Raw genomic sequence first — 19,391 nt, 5'->3', positions numbered from 1 at the left:
TTGAGAGAATCAGCCGAGAGTGACACCGGCACCTACCGTAGCGCCCGGCCATGGGGTGCTCCAGGAGCCTTCGTTCCATTTTCACTTGAAATATGCAAAACAGCTAGAAACCAACAACTGGGCTTGAAAAATTCTAACTCCTTGAACAAATAAGGTTTATCCCTCTGAAAACAAAATGGTGTGCGTAATGACTTATGTTAAATGTGTTTTATTAGCCTGTTAATCATAGTGGTCAAATATTTGCCCAAAGCTGTAAGAAGTCAAATAAGTAGGTCCTAAGACAGGTAGGAAGAAAGAAATCATATTCGTTACTAAGTTCAGAAAACTTAATGTGCCGGACACAGGGACACGCAGTGGGTGAGGCCGTGGGAAGGGAGCCCAGTGGATGCCCTTAGACATACACCCAAGATGGTGAGACCTGGATCCTTGCTTTCACTGTGTGTGGGGCTCTTTCCCCAAGAAAAGACTCGTGTGTGTGTGTGTATGTGTCTGTATCTGTGACTGGTCTCAGATGCTCAGCTGACCGAGGATCCCTGGGCAGAGTCTCAAGGAGAATCAGCTCATTTTCTGAGACGTGGTCCATTTTCTAGGGTGCTATGTCCAGGGTACCCTAGGTGGGGGCAGTGCTATACAACCATTTACATGGCTTAAGGCCGGGGTGGGTGGGCTGACCTGGGGGTGACCCTGCTTGGCAAGGGGGTGGGCTCCAATGGTAGAGGATGGGCTGCCCCGCCCCCCTCCGGAGGCAGATTAAGTGGTGGCAAGAGCCTTCCTAAGTTCCTCACTCCTCTTGTGGTCAAGGTCTTCCATTTCCTGTAGTTTCTGCAGAGGGCATCAGGGAAAGCTGGGGATCAGGGAAGGAACTCCAGGAGCCACCACAGATGTGAGGCTAGAGCCGGACTCCCGAAACGGCCGCAGCTGACCCTTTATTCCTGCTCACATCTCGTCCTCCACACTCACAGGGGTGCATCGCCCCCTCCCCCCGCCCCCCCTTGCTCCATTTCCCTGTTGCTTCTCCTACCTGGGAGATTTCAGTAAGGATGATCCCTCGGTACTGCCTGCCCTGCCCTAGGGCCTCCATGTCAGCCAGGAATTCTTTCCTCTCCTGGATTTCCTTTACCACTGGAAAGGGAAAGGGCCTTCAGTGTACAGGGTAACGGGGGCCCTCAGGCTCCCAGGAGGGATGGCAGGGACGGCAGGTTGCTTCTCTTGGGAACAGGAAGCAGTTCTGCGGTCAGTTTCTCACTCGTTGCCCCTCAGGGATTCCCCCCTCCACACACACTCCCCTCCCCAGCGTAACTGGCCCATCAGGGGCTCACGTTCTTCAAACCGGTCTAGCTCAGGGGCTGGGTTTTCCTGTCGCACAGGAGGAGGCTTTCTTTTCCGTTCCGCTGGCTCCTTCCCGGTGGCAAAAATATTTTGAAGTCTTCGCTTCTCCTTCTCCAGATCTCCTGTCGGGCCCGGACGTGGCCTAGTTAAGGCGTGAAGAGCACCCCCATTCATGGTCCGTGTTCCCAGTTGGGCACGCTCGCTCCAGGGTAACATGGGTAGGGCTTCTGCAAACCCAGCACCTTCTACCCTGGGTGCCCCTGAGCTGGTCATGTCATGATAGGCAGGAAGGGGTTGAAAGAACCCACAAGAGAGCTTCGTCAAAACCCACACGTTGCCTGGGTGCAGAGCAAGGCTAAGAAAACTCAGTGACTGCCGCGGTGCAGCCGGGATGGGGAGGCTGCGTGGAGCTGTCGGAGGGGCTAGGCCAAGAGCCATGTCAGGTGCCAAGTAGAAACGGGTGGGGGGAACGACTCCCTGAAATAGGCTGGAGCGCAGAGGAGCCCTGGGTTCCAGGCATCGTGTAAGCTTGAGAGAGCAGTGGCCGTGATGCCTGACCGGCAAACATTCATCAGAGATGGGCGGAAACCAGTTAATTGTTAAAGAGAGTTCTGGGAAAATGTATGAAAACGAACACCTAACTGGTTTCCCGTGCACCCTGAATGCCCCCAAGCTAACATGTGCTGAGGTTCAAGAGCATCGGTATAAACAACGTGAGAATTTGATTAGCTGCCTGCTCGGCGCTCTGCGGGCTGCGAGTCTCCCTGCCCCCCACCCCCTCGGAGGGAGGTAGAAGAGGGGCTCTAGTGGAGGCCCCTCACTTACGGGTGGCTTGAGGCTTGAACTGCTCCCGGCTGTAGGCCCCGTTGGCTTGGCACATGCTGGCAGGCCGGAGGTGGGACCGGACGGCCAGGATGGGAGGCAAGTAGATGGCTGAGGCCGGCTGTTTGGAAGGCAACACCCTCTGGCTGGAAGTTGGGCTGCACTGTAGGGGGAGAGTGTCTCCTCCTGGGGAAGGAAGGGTCAGGGTCAGGGCGGGGGGTGGGGCCCACCTGGCTTTTTTTTTTTTTTAATTTATAAAAGTGGTCCCTACCTGTTATAACAAGTCAAACAGTACAGAAGGGTCTTCCCTTCTCCCCTCCGAGCCCCCCTCTGCAACAAGCCATGATAACAATTTGGTGGTCTCAGCCCATTCTTTCTGATGCTTACATAAACATGTTCAAAGATACGTGTGCATATATAAGATTCATGTTTCAAACACTGGATCATACTGTATTCTATTCAGTAATAGACTCTTAACAATCTATCATGGACATCTTTCCAGATCACTCCATTTATATATAACTTATTTTTTATAGCTATATACTAGTCTTTAGAATGGAAACATTATTTATTCAATGAGTCTCCTAGTTTCAGAAATTCAGGCAATTTCCAGTTTTTTTTTTTTTTAAACTATTTCAAACAATGATGTAATAAACATTCTTGTACATCAAGCCTTTGTCCTGGTGCTTTTGTTTCTATAGATGGATTCCTAAAACCTGCCTGGTCCATGGGCAGGGAGGGATGGTTTGGATGGTGCTAGACACCAATCCCTCCTACTGTCCACCCCCACTGCCTTGACCCAGATCTGGGGCTCCTCCCCCAGGCCAGCCAAATGTGTCGCCTCCCACCTGGTTGGCCCCTCCTCTCAATTGCCTTAAAGCCCAGCTCAGCACAGTCCCCAGCCACTGTTTTGATCTGGCCCCTGTCTACCTCCCTTACATTTCCAGCCTTCTTCTATCATCCACCTGGCAAATATGTACTGAGCGTGTACTCTGTGCCAGGCCCAAGGCACTGGGGGTAAAGTGTAAGTAAGATGAAGCCCTGCCCTCATGGCACTTAACATCTGGGGTGTAGATGATGATAAAACAAGTAAAATATATAGTACGTTAGATGGTGATGGTGACAGTACAGCGATGGAGCACAGGGTGTGTCAGAGCAGGATTTACAATTATAAATAGGGTAGCCAGGGAAGGCCTCACGGAGACAGAGACGTTTGAGAAAAGACCCAAAAGTGGTAAGAGGCCAGCCCTGCAGTTATTTCAGGGAAGAGCATTCCAGGCAGAGGGAACGGCAAGAGTAAAGGACCTGAGGTGGGAATGTGCCTGGAGGGTCTGAGGAACAGCCAGGAGGTTAGGGTGCCAGGAGTGGACTGAGCAAGGGGTGGGGTGTAGTGGGAATAGAGGTCAGAGGTCACAGAGGGCAAGAGACATACCGGGCCTCATAAGCCTCTGGAAAGACTGGCTTTTACTGTGTGCGAGGTGGGAAGCCATTGGAGGGTTCTGAGCAGAGGAGTGACATGAGCCCTTTAGCTGCCCTTGAAAATACAGCGTTGGGACTTCCCTGGCTTCCCAGTGGTTAGGACTCTGCGCTTCCACTGCAGGGGGCATGGGTTCAATCCCTGGTCCAGGAACTAAGATCCCACAAGCTGCGCGGCACAGCCAAAAAAAAAAAAAAAATTACAGCGTTGGGGGTCGAGGGTAGAGGTAGTCAGAGTCAGGATATGGTTTGAAGGTCAAGCAGACAGGACTGCTGATGGGTTGGATGTGGGGTCTGGGAGAAAGAGAAAGAGGAGACAGGATGTCTCTGAGGTGTCTGCCCTGAGGAACCGGAAGGATAGAGCTGCCATTATGCCCCACTACCTTTCCCTTCTCACGCCCTCTACCTAGGGCCACACCATGGTTCATCTCTCTTCTCTGAAGAGATGCTGTGCTTTCTAGAATGTTCCTCCTACTCTCTCTGCTATTTCTACCTGTCCAGTACCAAATGCTACCTCTTCCTTTGGCTCAGTCTCAGCAAATAATTATGGCCCAAGTAATTCTGGGAGTTCAGGTGAAGGAGAGGACTTTGTGGCTTGCAACAGAATTTGAACTAAGCCTCAAACCAACAAGTAGCACTTGGTTAAAAAGAGAGGAATAGGGCTTCCCTGGTGGCACAGTGGTTAAGAATCTGCCTGCCAATGCAGGGGACACGGGTTCGAGCCCTGGTCCGGGAAGATTCCATATGCCGTGGAGCAACTAAGCCCGTGCGCCACAACTACTGAGCCTGCGCTCTAGAGCCCGCGAGCCACAACTACTGAAGCCCGCGCGCCTAGAGCCCATGCTCCGCAACAAGAGAAGCCACCACAATGAGAAGCCCGCGCACCGCAACGAAGAGTAGCCCCCGCTCGCCGCAACTAGAGAAAGCCCGCGTGCAGCGGACCCAACGCAGACAGAAATAAATAAATAAGATAAATTAAAAAAAAAAAAAAAGGAAGAGAGGAATAGAGAGATGATTCTAGGAGAAGAAACCAGACTCAACACCAATGCTTGGAGGCAATGTTTTAAAGAAAAACCTTTTAAGGATAACAAAACTGCCAGGCAAACCGGTGACTTGTGTTGCCCTAACCACTAATGCAATTAGTCCTTCAGCTAATATTGAGCGCCTGGGAGCCAAGGTACCATGGTGAACAGGGCAGACTCAGTCCTTGGTCTCCTGGTATTTACTTTTAGTGGAATTTCTAGCATATTCTCTTTGTAGTCATGTTATAGGGGACACCAGATGATTAGTAGAATGCTGAGTATGGAGATTGAGTTATGTGACTCAGCTGTTGTGGTGCTAGGCATTGGCAGCCTGAGGTTTCCTTGTCTACAATGAGGAAGGAGATCTGACTTCTGAACTGGCCTGACGGAGCCTCCCTCCCCGTGCCAGTGCTGGGCAGGCACTGTCAATATTTGTCTCTCTGACTTTCCCATCCCTATGCCTCTGTCATTGCCCAGATGCCTCCTGATAGGTACCTTCTTTCTAAAGAGACGGCAATAGCTATTGGTAGATTCAAGTGAAATTTGGCAGGTTTCGACCTTCTGGCATCCTCTTAAAGGTAACTTTACAGATCTCTGTTCTGATCCACTACATGTTGATTCAGTTAAATCTCAGAAAGCAAGGTTGTTTTTAAGATCTTAGAGAGCACCTTGTTATGGTGCCCATGTACATCCACTTTTTTGTTTTCCTTAAAAATAAATAATACAATGTGTGGTCAGAGGTGAGCTGTGGAAAGGTTTTGCATATTTTTCCTAAGTTGGAAGCCTGCCAGTAATCTTGTTCCTGCCAGCTAAGCTATGAATGAATAAAACTATGAATGAGACACACACAGTCCTCTCCTCTGGAGAGCTCATATGTTATGTGTGTAAGAGGGCGGGATTAGATTGTAGACTTGACAGCGTTCAGAGTATTTGGCTGGGCAGGAAGTCTCGAATGGGCTGTGATCTGTCGGGAAGGTTGGCTGGAGCCAGACTGCAGGAGGGGCTCATGTGCTGTGACCCATGTCTGGGGAAGAAGCAAAGACCCTGCAAAGTCAGTTCCCCAGGAGCAAGAGTCAGAAATACTATTCAATTTTTTTTTCTCTTTTAAAATGAGGTCTCCTACTCCTTAATATGGAGAAGCATGAAAAATGTGGCTCAGAATCCCTCTGCCCTGGAAGCTTCTGCGGATGGCCTCTTACGTTTCATGGTGTCCATGATGTGGCGCTGTTGGAAGTTTGTCAGTTTGGATTCCTTCATCATCACTGCAGGACAAAGCACTTCAGTGAGGCCTCCTGAGCTGCAAGCAGATGCCTTCATCTCACCCCACTGAAATTTAACATTGTATCACCTCCTGCCCCCATTCAGCACCTGAGTACTTGGCCACCCCCGCACTGCGGCTTGTGGGATCTTAGTTTCCTGGAACAGGGATTGAACTCAGGCCCCTGGCAGTGAAAGCGCCGAGTCCTAACCACTGGACCGCCAGGGAATTCCCTTCCTTTCCTGCTTTGTTTTTTTTCTATAGCACTCATCACTACCTAAGTTCTATGTACCTTACTTATTATTTGTTACCTTCCTACTAGAGTATTAGCTCCATGGGACCAAGAATTTTTGCTTGTTTTTTTTTTTTTTTTTCTTTTCTTTTTTATTGCTGTATTTTCAGCACCTAGAACAATGTCTAAAGCACATAGTGGGCTTAAATTTTTTTTGTTGTTGACTGGATGAAGGAATGAATGAACAAGTATTCATTAAGCATGTGCCAGGGTCTGGAGCTACAATTGTAGCTACAAATGTAGCCAAAACAGGCATCCTGTCCTGATGGAGTTCATGAACTAGAGGGGTAGATGGATGTTAATTCAATGTTAATTCAACGGGACACACTAGGTATCTGACTACAGGTTGCCAATGAAGGAAATTGACTACTAAGTATCTGACTACTAAGCCCACAAAGGAAAAGGTATTTGGTAGAGTGCTGGCGCCTAACAGTTGGTTGCACTGTGGTGGTGGGTGGGGAGGAAATAAAGCTTCCCTGGAGAAATTGAAAGTGTGATCTAAGGGACGCACGGGAGTTAACTACTCTAAAATTCTTAGTTCTTTGACTTTTGGCCACTTCCAAGTTGTAGGACCCCTGAATCTTTCTGAACTCCAGGCTCCTTACATGTAAAATGTAAACAGCAATTGCTAAACCATAAGTCATGTAGGGGAGAACTGAGTTACAGAGGGTAACTGTGACCACCGCTCTTCTTGTGTCCTTTAACGCACTGACCTCTGAGCAGCTCGCAGGTCTCTGGGGTGTAAGTGGCCGGCTTGGGGCAGCGCCAGAACGCTGTTCCTTTGGTCACTGTCTCCACCCTCTCCTGGGAAGCCATGCGAGGGCTCTGAGGAGGGAAAAACGCACCGACACACCCCCTGTCTCCCAGATCCAACCTCTGCTCCCACACCCCCAACACCGCTCATAGTTTGGGAGCAGGGGTCGGGTCGCAAGAGAATCGTGATGCCGTCTGTGAACATCGCGACAGTGCCCGATCCTCCCACCCCGAACAGATCCACTGGCAGATCCACACGCGAACAGAGACCTCAACCTGACCTGGCGCCTGTGTCAGAGAAGTCCCCTCGGGAGGAAAGGGGCGTTAGGGTAACCGTGCCCGCTGGGTGACACGCCCAAACGGAAACCTCACCCTAAAGTAAGACCCCGGCTGGGTGGCCCCTCCTCACAGAGAGCGGAGGCTGGGCTCAGCAGATCGTAACCAGGGCTCTGAAGCAGCACCCGCGCCGGGCGCCGCAGAAATACTTTTGAGATCTCAGCTACTAGAGCCCGCAGCTAGCCTGTCTGGCTACCATGGTAACGCGCAGTCGCCGCTCGGCGCATGCGCACATTTATCGCCCCGCCTGCCTCCCGGAAGTGATTACCTCTAGGTCACGGCGCAGGCGCAGAGTACGCGTGGCGTCGAGCGAGGCAGAGGCGCGTTGTTTGCGGGTCTCCGCTCGGGTCTGGGGCGCAGAACCCGGTAGCTGCGGCGCGGGTGTCATGTCAGACAACGAGGACAAGTGAGTGCGGGAGCGAAGTGACTTTTGCGGAGCCTCGCAAGGGGCGGGTGAAGCGGGAGCCTGGGTCGAAGGAAGTTGAGGAGCCAGGCGTCGAGGGGCAGTGTCTGAGGGGACTGGGGGTGCTGAGGCGGCCCGCGAAGCTGGAGAAGGGTAGGGCGGTGAGCCGGCAGCATAGACCCGGCCAGAGGCTGGGCACAGAAAGACCCCGGCTCGAGGGTCCAGAGATGATCACTGAAAAAGGTATCTTTCAGCACACTTCCGCTGAGTCGGGCTCTGTGTCAATACCTCATATTGAGGTGTATTAGGTATAGTCTCTGCTCTCCAGGTGGGGTCCCTTTCTAGACGAGGGGGCAGGCCCATAGACATAATGCGGGGTCGTGTGAATTGCGTAGTAGGTCTGTAGTATAGAAGTAATCCAGAGGAGGGTCTGGGGAAACTTTGAGGTGGTAGAGGTCTGGGAGGCTTGCAGTAATCCAGGTGAGAAAAGGTAGTGACTTGTACTAGGGTGATAGTAGTAGAAGTAGTGAGAAGTGATTTTGAAGTCTGGATTTATTTTGAAGCTAGAGCCCAGGAGATTACCTGACGTGTGGTGTTGGAGGAGAGATCTATCCTGAAGATAAAAATAGGGGAGTTCTCAGCATAAGTATATTAGTAGAAGCTGAGAAACAGAGGAGATCATCAGGCGGGTGTCAGTAGAGGAGAGGAGATGACTGCGTGTCAGAGCATCCCAACGTGGGGGAAGAGAGGAGAAACCGGCAAAGGAGACTGAGAAGGAGTAGCCAGTGAGGTGGGAGGACACTGAGAGCGTGAGGTGTCCTTGCAGTCAAGTGAGGAGAGTATTTTGAGTGAGAGGGAGTGGCATGTGGGCCAACTGACAGATCAGGCTAAATGAGAACGAGAATAGTCCACCACATTTAGCAATGTGGAAAACATTAGTAAACTTGAAAGGATGGTTTGGGTGGAATCATGGAGGTGAAAGTTTTTGGAGTGAGATGATGACAGAATGGGAAGAGAAGAATCGGAAACAGTGAAGATGGACAACTCTTGCAAGAATTTTGCTCCCAAGGGGAGCATGGAAATAGGGCTCTGTGAGGAGGGAGTAGAAAAGTAAGCTCTGTTTGTTTTTTTAGACGAGGAAATCAAATGACTTAATGATTTATTAAGTGATTCACTCATTAAGTAGATATTTATTGAGCGCCTCCTATGCTAGTAACTCAGATGAGACACAGATCTCTGCCTTCTTTGATTCTACTAAGTGGTGCTCTAACTGGCTTCTTCTTCTTGTACAGTTTTGATGGCGACGACTTTGATGACGTGGAGGAGGATGAAGGGCTAGATGACTTGGAGAATGCCGAGGAGGTCAGTATTTAGCCTTGGGCTCCCCTGTCTGCAGCCCAAGCTGCCACATAGCCCAGCCAGTGATGACTGATTGAATGCATCTGCCTCGTGTTTGTGGTCAGGGCACCGCCAGTTAGAGTGAGGAGAGATCTAGTCCTGGGTGGTGGAGGAGCCCCTCAGGGTGGGCCTGAAGGCTTTTGTCCTCTTGGAGCACAGCGCATGGCTTCTGGGGCAGTTAGCTTACTGACAGTTGAAATATTCCCTTCATTCATTGAGCAAACGTGTTGAATGTTTATTACGTACCAGGAGCTCTGCAAGGTGGGGCTACATAAAGAGCAAGGGGGAGAGTGACGTGGGATAAGGCTGGAGAGGTAAGGGCCAAGATCAGGCAGGATTTTGTAACGTGAAGGTATCGGGAAGCCACTGACAAGTTTTGAGCTGGGGAGTGGCATGATCCAGTGAGGAATGAATTGGGGAGGAGCAAGGGTAAAAGAGAGCCCAATTAGGGAGCTCTCATAGATCTCCAGGTGAGACCTGTAGCTTGCACTTGGGTGCTGGTAGTGTCGGTGATGGGAAAACGGATGAAAGAGATATTTTGGTGGTTTGGATGTGGGGCTGAGAAAGTGGGAGATGACAGGGATGACTCCCATGTTTCTAGCTTGAGCAACTAGGTGAATGAGTTACTAGCGTCATAGATAAAATAGGGCTTTCTGTCCCTTGTGACTGATGGAGGGAGAAGTGCTTTATGTCTCTTGGAGAGAGAGTGATCCCTCGATTTTTTTTTTTTTTTTTAAGGGTAGGAAGGTGAAGGCCCTCTTTTGGGATTTCCTGTCTGCCTGGCACTCTGAGGTTATATGTTCTCTGAGTCAGAAACCTCCTTCTCTATCCTTCTGATCCCTTTCCATCTCTGTTCTATTGATTCTGCCTCTTACATGTGGTTCGGTCCTGTTTTCGTTTCTCCATTCCTAGTGCCTCAGCCTGATTTGGATCTTTATTGCTTTTCGCCCACATTACTGCAGAAATGTGTTACCGGTTTTCCTGCCTTCAGTCTGCTGTTTGCCTTTCTGCTGCCAGAGTCATCTTTTTCACCTACCCATATGATTGATTACTGTTGGTCTTCCTAAAAGGTCTCTCTGCTTCTGCCCTTTCCACCTACAGAATATTCTCAACAAAGTATCCAGAGTGATCCTTTTAAATCTTAAGTCACTTTGTCTCTCCTCTGTTCAGAATCTGCAACCAGTGGCTTCTTACCTCATTGAGAGTAAATGCCAAAAAAGATGTACAAGGTCCTCCATGATCCGGCCACCTGCTCCCTCTGTGACCTTATCTCTTCTCGCTGTCCCTGTCATGCCAGGGAGACCCCAGCTCAGAACCTTTGACTGTGCTATTCCCTCTTCCTTTCCCTTAGATATGCACACGACCTGCTCCTCAGCCCCATCAGGTCTTTGTTAAATGTCACCTCAGTGGGGCCTTCCTGACCATCCTGTTTAAAATTGCCGCATTAACCCCTTCCTCCAACATCACCACCCTGGCACTCCCTGTCTTTTCTCTGTTTTTATACTACACATTGTACTTAACTAATTTTGTTTATTGTTTATCTCATCTCATTATAATGTAAGTTCTATAGGAGAAAGAATTTTTATCTGTCTTACTGCACTATCCCAAGTGCTTAGAATACTATCTGACATATAGTAAGCACTCAGTAAATATTTGTTGACTTAATTCTTTATTATAGAATTTATTCTTCTGCCTGTAACCCTATACACACCTTTTGCTCTAATCATACTCCACAATTAGGTGTCCAAACCTAGTACATTCTCTCCCTCCTCTGTGCCTGTGCGCATGCATTTCAGCCTGCCTGGAATGCCCTTTCCTTCCTCGTTAGCTTGGCAGCTCCTACTCATCCTTCTAGACTAGCCCAAGTCTCATCTCTGGACTGTATTCGTAACCCCCAGTATGAGGTAGATGTCTCTCACTTTCTTGTTAAGTTTGTGGCACACTTGCATACTTTTTGTTTTTCTTGTTAATTTTTTTTTGGAAGTGCTTTAATATTCCATTTTATTTATTTAAATACACACACTCACACACACAATTACAACTCTGTAAATTAGTGAAATGGCACTCATTGGATGAATTAAATTACAACCAGTAAATGAGTGAACAGGAAAGACAAAGAGTTAAAGAAGATATTTGCAAAACATATAACTAAGAAAGTACATCTATACAATGAATTCCTACAAATCAATCATAAAAATGCAGAAAATCCAATACAAAAAGGGGCAAGGGATTTGAACAGGCACATCACAAAAGAGAATATCCAAATAGCTAATAAATATATAAAAAAGATGCTTAACGTCATTAGTCATCAGGAAACTGGAAAGTAAAACCAGAAGACACCACTCCACACCCACTGAGATGGCTAAAATTAAACCAGACAAAACAAACATCTTACAGTGACAATACCAAGTGAGAAGAAAGATGTGGAGCAATTGGAGCAACGTTTATATTATTCTGGTTGGAGTGTAAATTGGGCCAGCACTCTGGAAAACTCTATGGAGTTATGTACTAAAGGGGAGTATATGTGTATATTTTTTATGAACCAGTGATCCCGCTCCTGGGTGTATACCCAACACAGATGCATACTTATGTTGACCAAAAGACATGTACAAGAAAATTCATAGCATAATAGCAAAATAGTCCAAATGCTCATTATAATTGAACGATTATATGGATTGTGGTATATTCCAACAATAAAATCCTAGATGGCTATGAAAATGAACAGAGTACTGGTAGACACAACAAAATGGATAAATCTACAAATATAACATTGAGTGAAAGAAGCTATACAGAAAACAGTACATAAGGTGTGATTACATCCACAGGAACTTCTTATTTTTTTTTTTTTAATTTTTGAATTTTATTTATTTTTTTATACAGCAGGTTCTTATTAGTCATCAATTTTATACACATCACTGTATACATGTCAATCCCAATCGCCCAATTCAGCACACCACCATCCCCACCCCCCTGCGACTTTCCCCCCTTGGTGTCCATACGTTTGTTCTCTACATCTGTGTCTCAGCTTCTGCCCTGCAAACCGGTTCATCTGTACCATTTTTCTAGGTTCCACATACATGCGTTAATATACGATATTTGTTTTTCTCTTTCTGACTTACTTCACTCTGTATGACGGTCTGTAGATCCATCCACGTCTCAACAAATGACCCAATTTCGTTCTTTTTTATGGCTGAGTAATGTTCCATTGTATATATGTACCACAACTTCTTTATCCATTCGCCTGTCGATGGGCATTTAGGTTGCTTCCATGACCTGGCTAGTGTAGACAGTGCTGCAATGAACATTGGGGTGTATGTGTCTTTTTGAATTATGGTTTTCTCTGGGTATATGGCCAGTAGTGGGATTGCTGGATCATATGGTAATTCTATTTTTAGTTTTTTAAGGAACCTCCATACTGTTCTCCATAGTGGCTGTATCAATTTACATTCCCACCAACAGTGCAAGAGGGTTCCCTTTTCTCCACACCCTCTCCAGCATTTGTTGTTTGTAGATATTCTGATGATGCCCATTCTGACTGGTGTGAGGTGATACCTAATTGTAGTTTTGATTTGCATTTCTCTAATAATTAGTGATGTTGAACAGCTTTTCATGTGCTTCTTGGCCATCTGTATGTCTTCTTTGGAGAAATGTCTATTTAGGTCTTCTGCCCATTTTTCGATTGGGTTGTTTGTTTCTTTAATATTGAGCTGTATGAGCTGTTTATATATTTTGGAGATTAATCCTTTGTCTGTTGATTCGTTTGCAAATATTTTCTCCCATTCTGAGGGCTGTCTTTTCGTCTTGTTTATGGTTTCCTTTGCTGTGCAAAAGCTTTTAAGTTTCATTAGGTCCCATTTGTTTATTTTTGTTTTTATTTCCATTATTGTAGGAGGTGGATCAAAAAAGATCTTGCTGTGATTTATGTCAAAGAGTGTTCTTCCTGTTTTCCTCTAAGAGTTTTAAGTGTCCGGTCTTTTTTTTTTTTTTTTAATGAGGTGCGTTTTAAATTTATTTATTTATTTATTTATGGCTGTGTTGGGTCTTCGTTTCTGTGCGAGGGCTTTCTCTAGTTGCGGCGAGCGGGGGCCACTCTTCATCGCGGCGCGCGGGCCTCTCACCATCGCGGCCCCTTTTGTTGCGGAGCACAGGCTCCAGACGCGCAGGCTCAGCAACTGTGGCTCACGGGCCCAGTTGCTCCGCGGCATGTGGGATCCCCCCAGACCAGGGCTCGAACCCGTGTCCCCTGCATTGGCAGGTAGATTCTCAACCACTGCACTACCAGGGAAGCCCCCGTGTCCGGTCTTACATTTAGGTCTCGAATCCATTTTGAGTTTATTTTTGTGTATGGTGTTAGGGAGTGTTCTAATTTCATTCTTTTACACACTTGCATACTTTTATAGCACTTGTTGTTTTGTTTACTCTTGTCTTTTTCCCCAGACTATGTATTCTTTGAGAGCAGAAACTCTTAGCTTTCTATCTCAGCACCTATTATGTTTTCTGGCACATGACAGATGCTTAATAAGTGATTGTTAAATATATGAATATGTAAAGATGGGGTGCTTGTTCCTCTTCCTGCTTAGGGTGATTTGTTGTCTGTGCTCAAGGACTTCTTTGTATGGATGCTCAAGGACTTCTCTTCTGGATGAGGCAGCTGGCTTTGGACTCCCTGATCATGAGTCCTTTTTTACTAGGTCTGAGACTTTGGCCAAGTTAGCTAACTCTCCAAGCCTCTAAAATGGGCATTGTAATCCCCACCGCATAAGGTTATTGTGAGGATTAAATGAGGTGTTAATAACGTAGTTGCACGGTCACTGGCACGTAATAAGCAGTAGCATAGTGGTGGTTATAATCGTTGTCGTCGTCATCCTGCCCCTCACCCCCGATAACGCATCCTGAGATTTTTCCCTCTTTTCTTCCTTGGTGTCCAGGAGGGCCAGGAGAACGTTGAGATCCTCCCTTCTGGAGAGCGACCGCAGGCCAACCAGAAGCGAATCACCACACCATATATGACCAAGTATGAGCGAGCCCGTGTGCTGGGCACCCGAGCCCTTCAGATCGCGTGAGTATGAGCCTCCTAACCATCTTTTCCATCAGACAGGCTACAGGGAACCTCCAAGCTGTTGATGCGGCTCAGCCTGGCATCTGACCACAGACCTTCCCTCTTGTCACACGCTAAACAAGGATGGTGCTGTCCCTGTGTGCCAGGCACTGTGGTAGACCCCCTGCCCTCAGAGAGTTTGTGATCCAGTGGAGAAATGGGACATAAACATCTGAGAAGTCAAATAACAGTACAGTAGAAGAATAGCGATAAGAATACAGAGTGTAACGAGTGCCTGTCAGTTAGGGAAGCAGAAATAAATAAATAAAATAAGATCAGCCCTCGACCGTTGTGGGCTGGTTAGTTGGGGGTGCTGCGGCAGCACCCCCTGGGCTTAAGGTGGTTCTTGCGTCGATAGACGAGGGCCAGCCCAGAGGAGTGGGGGAGCCCTCCGTGTAGAGGTCCCGCTAGAAATGTGAAAGCACAGAGCAGTGGCGGGGGTTTGGGGGTTTGAAATTAGCAGCCTTTCCTTTGTCTCCCAAGCTTGGAGCTAGTTGAAGACTAACACGATTCAGGAGCTAGCAGTAGGCAGGTGGGGATCGCAACGTGCGATGCTTCCGCGTCCACCCCAACAGCCGCGGGCACTGCAGCCACCAGAGGCCCTGTGTGCAGGCGTCAGCCTGCCTGCTAAGCTTGTGGGCATCGTGGAGGACAGATCAGGCGGCTTTGAGGAAGCAGGGACTCTTGAAGAGGCTGGACCACAGATGCGTGCTTTCCCCGCCAGGCTCCCTTGTCAGATGAGTTCCTCCTCCGTTGTGGCGAGAGTAAGTGGGAGGACAGAGAGGGGACGGGCATGTTACTGTGGCTCTTGTGGAACGTCCTCCGCGGGGAAACGTGAGGCCGGGGAAAGGAGCCCTACCCCAGACCTCTTACAAGCTGCTGTGGGAAATGGTGGGTACCTGGAGGAGGGGGTGCTTCAAGTAGGGAGTAGTGGAAACAAGGCTTGAAAGAAAAGCTGGGGCCAGAGTTGCGGGGTGATGCGTGCTGGCGGAGTGGTGATGCTCAATCTATGCGTGCATCCGTCCCCACCCTGCCCAAGTTTTTAAATAGCATTGGGCTTCACCTCCTCCAGTCTTGTGGAGTGAAGGTGACCACCGTGTTCACCTCGATAGAGGGCTTTATGGGCAGGCAACGTCGTTCCTCACCCACTCGGCAGCAGTAGGCCTCCTGCCAGCCTGGTTGTACTTCTTGCTGGTCTGGGTGAAATGAGAGCTGCACTCAGTATGATGATTTGGTATCGCTGGGGTCAGGATCCTCTAGGCCTGCACCGCAGTTATGGTTGCCACTGGCTACATTTGGCCATTTAAATTTAAGTAAAACTAAATAGAAGTTCAGTGTTTCGGTCTCATTAGCCACATTTCGTGTGCCTGGTAGCTCCCTGTGGCTACCGTAATGGGTAGTGCAGATAGAGGACATTTCCATCATTGCAGAGCACTGATTGGGCAGTGCTTATGTCTGCTAAACATGATCAAGCAGAAAGAAGAATTCATTATTTTTCAAACAAATAGACTCTATGCAAGTTAAAGTCTTTCAGCATCGAATAAGATATTGTGCTTGCACCTGTTGGGGATGCAGAGATGATTAAAGACACAATTCCCCAGGTCTCTAGGTGTTTACAGTCTGGTGGGAGAGATGGATCCGTTCTAAATACCCAGAACCCAAGGCGGATGGGATTGCTGCTTTACAAGAGAAACAAAAGAGAGAAGGGAGTAATGGCAGGGGTGACTGGGGAAGCCTCATGAAGAGATTAGAATTAAAGCGAGGTGGTTTTGAAGGTATCCCAGGCACCAGAAACAGCACTAGGAAAGGTCCAGGTAGAGGCAGGCATGTATGGATTATGGTGGGGGAATGGCAAGTAGCTTGGGGCACAAGACTGGAAACGATGTCACTGGTTCATTGAGTGACAAGTTCAGAAGATGGGCTTGCATTTGGTGGACAGTATGGAGCAGGCATTTAAAACACTACCGAGGCCCAGCGTCCTGCTTTCCTTGGGGAGCAAGACTCGGTCTAGCTTAGTCTGGTCTATAGTGCTCTTTCCGACTGAGGGCTAGGGTGCTGTCTGGTGGTTCCCCGGCTGCTGTAAGCCCTTGGACAGCCAGGGCTGGAGCTTATCCTGAGTACTAGGCCTGCAATCCTGCACTTAGTAGATGCTGAACAGATGTTTCTTGGATATTTGTGGATGAAGCCTCTCTCCGGTTCATTAGCCCCACCTGGCGGCTGAATGATTGCCACAGGTGGAGATGTTCCGGGCGCACTCACACTTCCAGTGCACATAGTAGGGCTGGATGAATGAATGCTGTTGAATTATTCGTGTCTTGAAAGAAATAAGGCATATGCAGATCAGGGAAAGCATTTTGCCCCATTCTTTAAAGCTTTACATTTTGGGGAAGTTCAAATAATTATTGAGAGAGGATATAGAGAAAGTTAAAGAACTTGGTCTCTGCCCTTGGGAAATTTTCAGGCTTTGGGGAGTAACAGACATCAGAATATTTAGCAATGAAATTAGCAGATTATTTAGTGTGAACTGGTGGCTCTCAGACTGGCTGGTTATCAGAATCACCTGGGGAGCTTTGCTAATGCAGGTTCTCAGGATCCTTCACTAGAGAGTGAGGGGGAAGGGTCTGGGGAAGGACCTGGGAACCTGTATTTTTAGCATACTTTCCCAGTAATTTTGATGATTATCAGGTTTGGGATCCATTAGTGTAAACTTGAGCTGGAATCAATAAGGGTGGCTTCCTAGAGGAGGTGGGCCTAGAACTGGCCTGTTTGTTTCTAGAGCCTCTGCTGTGGGCCAAGTGTTGTGCTAGGGCTTGGGGTCCTGGGCCACCAGGTCTCGTTGGAAAACTTCAAACAAGTAGTCACAGTGTAGTGATAGCGGTGCTGAGAGAAGTGTATGTAAAATGAGTCAGGGCACTGAGGCTTCAGCAAGTGCTTTCCATAGTGGAGACATCTGAGCCTCTCGCAGGCATGTAGGGAGAGGAAGAGCTTGTATGAGGATGCAAAAAAGGAAACAACAGGGTATGTCTAGGGAACTGTAGTAATTTGGTGTGGCTGGAATGTGGAGTAAATATAGGCAGGTAGCATGAGAAGGTACTAGAAAGGTAAGCAGGGGCCAGGTGAGGTTCTGCCTGCCTGATGGCTGTGGGGTGTCATGGAAGGGTGGTAAGCAGGTGAGCGCCCCACCACAGGCCCTGTGTAGAGGCTGGAGGAGCAGGACCCTTGTAGGGGGTATTGCCAAGACAGAGAAGGAAAATGAGGCGAGCTGGGCCCTGAGGCAGGGCTGGGGGGGGTCGAGTTAGAGTGGTCAGAAGGGTGAGCTTTTGCACGTGCGGGTCCTTTGTGCTGGAACACTCTGCTGTGGCTGCAGGCTCAGGAGTCTGTGATGGGCCCTGGGGAAAGCCCTTGGCAGGGGAGCTGACATGACGCATGTCACACGGCCCAGTGATGAAAGCTCACACTTGTCCCGTTCACAGTACCGGTCTTCAGTTTGTGAATCACCAGCTTTTAAAAATAATGGGAGGTGTTGTAGCACAGTAGGGAGGAGCCTTCGGGGTTCAAATCTTGGTTCTACCACTTACTGGCTGTGTGACCTTAGGCAAGTTACTGACCCGTCTGTGCCTCAGTTTCTTCATCAGTAAGACGGAAGTAACAAGAGTACTTACCTCAGATACAGTACTCTGTGAAGGGCTGAGAGCAGCTATGGCACTTAGTCTTTGCTTGTTAGCCAGTAGTGTTTTAGCATCATTGTTGTGTAGGCGTGGCAGGGCTTTTTGTCTTCATTTTCAAATGAGGATAGTGAGATTTGGGGAAAAAATTCAGTATCTTTGGAGGCAAAGTTTAAGTCTAGCCTGCAGGCTCCCACTCGCGTACCCTCGCTGTCAGTGCCCCTGAACTGCCGCTCCGCATCCGCTGTGCCTGCCTACCTGGAAGGTGCCCTTTCTGGGTGAGGACTGGGATGCTGATCTGATCCTGTTTGTGAAGCTACCTCCGACTTCATGCTGGGCCCTTCTCCCTGTGTTTGTAGTCTCGCCCAACACCTGTCCCTGTACCTACAGGATGTGTGCCCCCGTGATGGTGGAGCTGGAGGGGGAGACAGATCCCTTGCTCATCGCCATGAAAGAGCTCAAGTAAGTCGCCCAGATCATGCTTCACTGCTCCAGAGCCCTGGGAGGCATCCCTTGGGTTCTCTGCTGCACACCCTTCCCCCACTTCCCTGCTGGGGAAGTGTGGTTCTTGTTCCTGTAGACCCTTAGTTTGTTTGGGAGTCAGCCCTGCAGGGAGGAGGAGGGAGGGGGAGGAGGGGGCAGGCAAAGGGGGAGGGGAGGACATTGATGAGACATGGACCTTTGCTGTCTGTCCGAATTTCCCTGTTCCTACTGCAGTTGGCCTTACCAACATCCCTCTACTTTTCCCCCTCCTCCCTTCAGCCATGGGGTGGCAGAGCCCTTCCAGACTCAAGTCCCACACTCAGAGATGCAGGAACTTTTTTTGTTGTAATTCCTTTCCTACAAAGTGCATTCATAGTCTCAAGAGGATGCTGCTAAGACTTCTCTTGCCTTGCATTCTGCACATTCTGTCCCTCTGCTGCAGGGCTGGGGTCACCAGCCCTCATGTACCTTGACTTCTCCCCTGCCACAGGGCCCGAAAGATTCCCATCATCATTCGCCGTTACCTGCCTGACGGGAGCTATGAAGACTGGGGGGTAGACGAGCTTATCATCACCGACTGAGCCGGAATCATCTTCCTGACTGTGCCTCAGCCCCAGTTTCTAGTCTCATATTCTTTATACGTGTAAATAATAAATTCTTCAACATTTCAACCCCTCCGCCTCCAGCTGCCTGGGAGGCCTACCCACTTCTTCTGCCCTGCTGCCTGGAGGGTGCACCCATCCCAGTGGCCCTGCGACTGTCAGCTCTTTAGGAAGCACCAGGGGCCCTGACCCCCTGTGGCTCCCCCACGTCCCTCCCTCCATCTCGCAGTCCACCAGAGCAGAGGCTGCTGCAGGAGACACCTCAGCTGCCTTCCCAGCAGACAGACGAGCCTTTGTGCCCAGGGAGCTGGTTGCCACGGAAACCCCCAATTTCCTTTCCAGTGGGGACTGGCTGCAGGGGCTTCTCCCTTCTCAGGAGTATCACAGAGCAGGTCTCATCAAGCCACCCATTGTTTCCTAAGGACCTGCCTCAAGCCTCTTATCGTGGGCTCGG

The 19,391-nt window shown here is 48.9% G+C and overlaps 2 protein-coding genes across 5 annotated transcripts; one reads left to right on the top strand and one right to left on the bottom strand.

The window, feature by feature from the left end:
• Positions 1-208: 208 nt before the first annotated feature.
• C11H22orf23 (chromosome 11 C22orf23 homolog) lies at positions 209-7,462 on the bottom strand. 3 transcript variants are annotated; one of them, XM_061206139.1, is made up of 7 exons: positions 7,325-7,462; positions 6,913-7,024; positions 5,849-5,911; positions 2,155-2,337; positions 1,320-1,451; positions 1,022-1,122; positions 209-822 (listed from the first exon to the last, which is right to left on the bottom strand). In XM_061206139.1, the coding sequence occupies exons 2-7, from the start codon at positions 7,013-7,015 to the stop codon at positions 751-753; spliced, it is 654 nt and encodes a 217-aa protein (XP_061062122.1). In that variant the 5' UTR covers positions 7,016-7,024; positions 7,325-7,462; the 3' UTR covers positions 209-750. The 3 variants fall into 3 exon arrangements, with proteins under 3 accessions (XP_061062122.1, XP_061062123.1, XP_061062124.1); XM_061206140.1 differs by lacking the exon at positions 5,849-5,911; XM_061206141.1 differs by lacking the exon at positions 7,325-7,462 and having other exon boundaries at positions 5,849-5,946; positions 6,913-6,989.
• A 106-nt stretch (positions 7,463-7,568) lies between these two features.
• On the top strand, positions 7,569-19,006 carry POLR2F (RNA polymerase II, I and III subunit F). Of its 2 annotated transcripts, none has more exons than XM_061205237.1 (5): positions 7,569-7,694; positions 8,984-9,053; positions 14,018-14,148; positions 18,243-18,314; positions 18,826-19,006. In XM_061205237.1, exons 1-5 carry the CDS (start codon positions 7,675-7,677, stop codon positions 18,914-18,916), a joined length of 384 nt encoding a protein of 127 aa, XP_061061220.1. In that variant the 5' UTR covers positions 7,569-7,674; the 3' UTR covers positions 18,917-19,006. The 2 variants fall into 2 exon arrangements, with proteins under 2 accessions (XP_061061220.1, XP_061061221.1); XM_061205238.1 differs by having other exon boundaries at positions 18,212-18,314.
• The last annotated feature ends 385 nt before the right edge of the window (positions 19,007-19,391 follow it).

The sequence above is a fragment of the Eubalaena glacialis genome, chromosome 11 (genome assembly GCF_028564815.1).
Source record: "Eubalaena glacialis isolate mEubGla1 chromosome 11, mEubGla1.1.hap2.+ XY, whole genome shotgun sequence".
Classification (NCBI taxonomy): Eukaryota; Metazoa; Chordata; class Mammalia; order Artiodactyla; family Balaenidae; genus Eubalaena; species Eubalaena glacialis.
The sequence above is the reverse complement of the archived record's forward strand: the minus strand, read 5'-3'. Positions and strand labels throughout refer to the sequence as shown.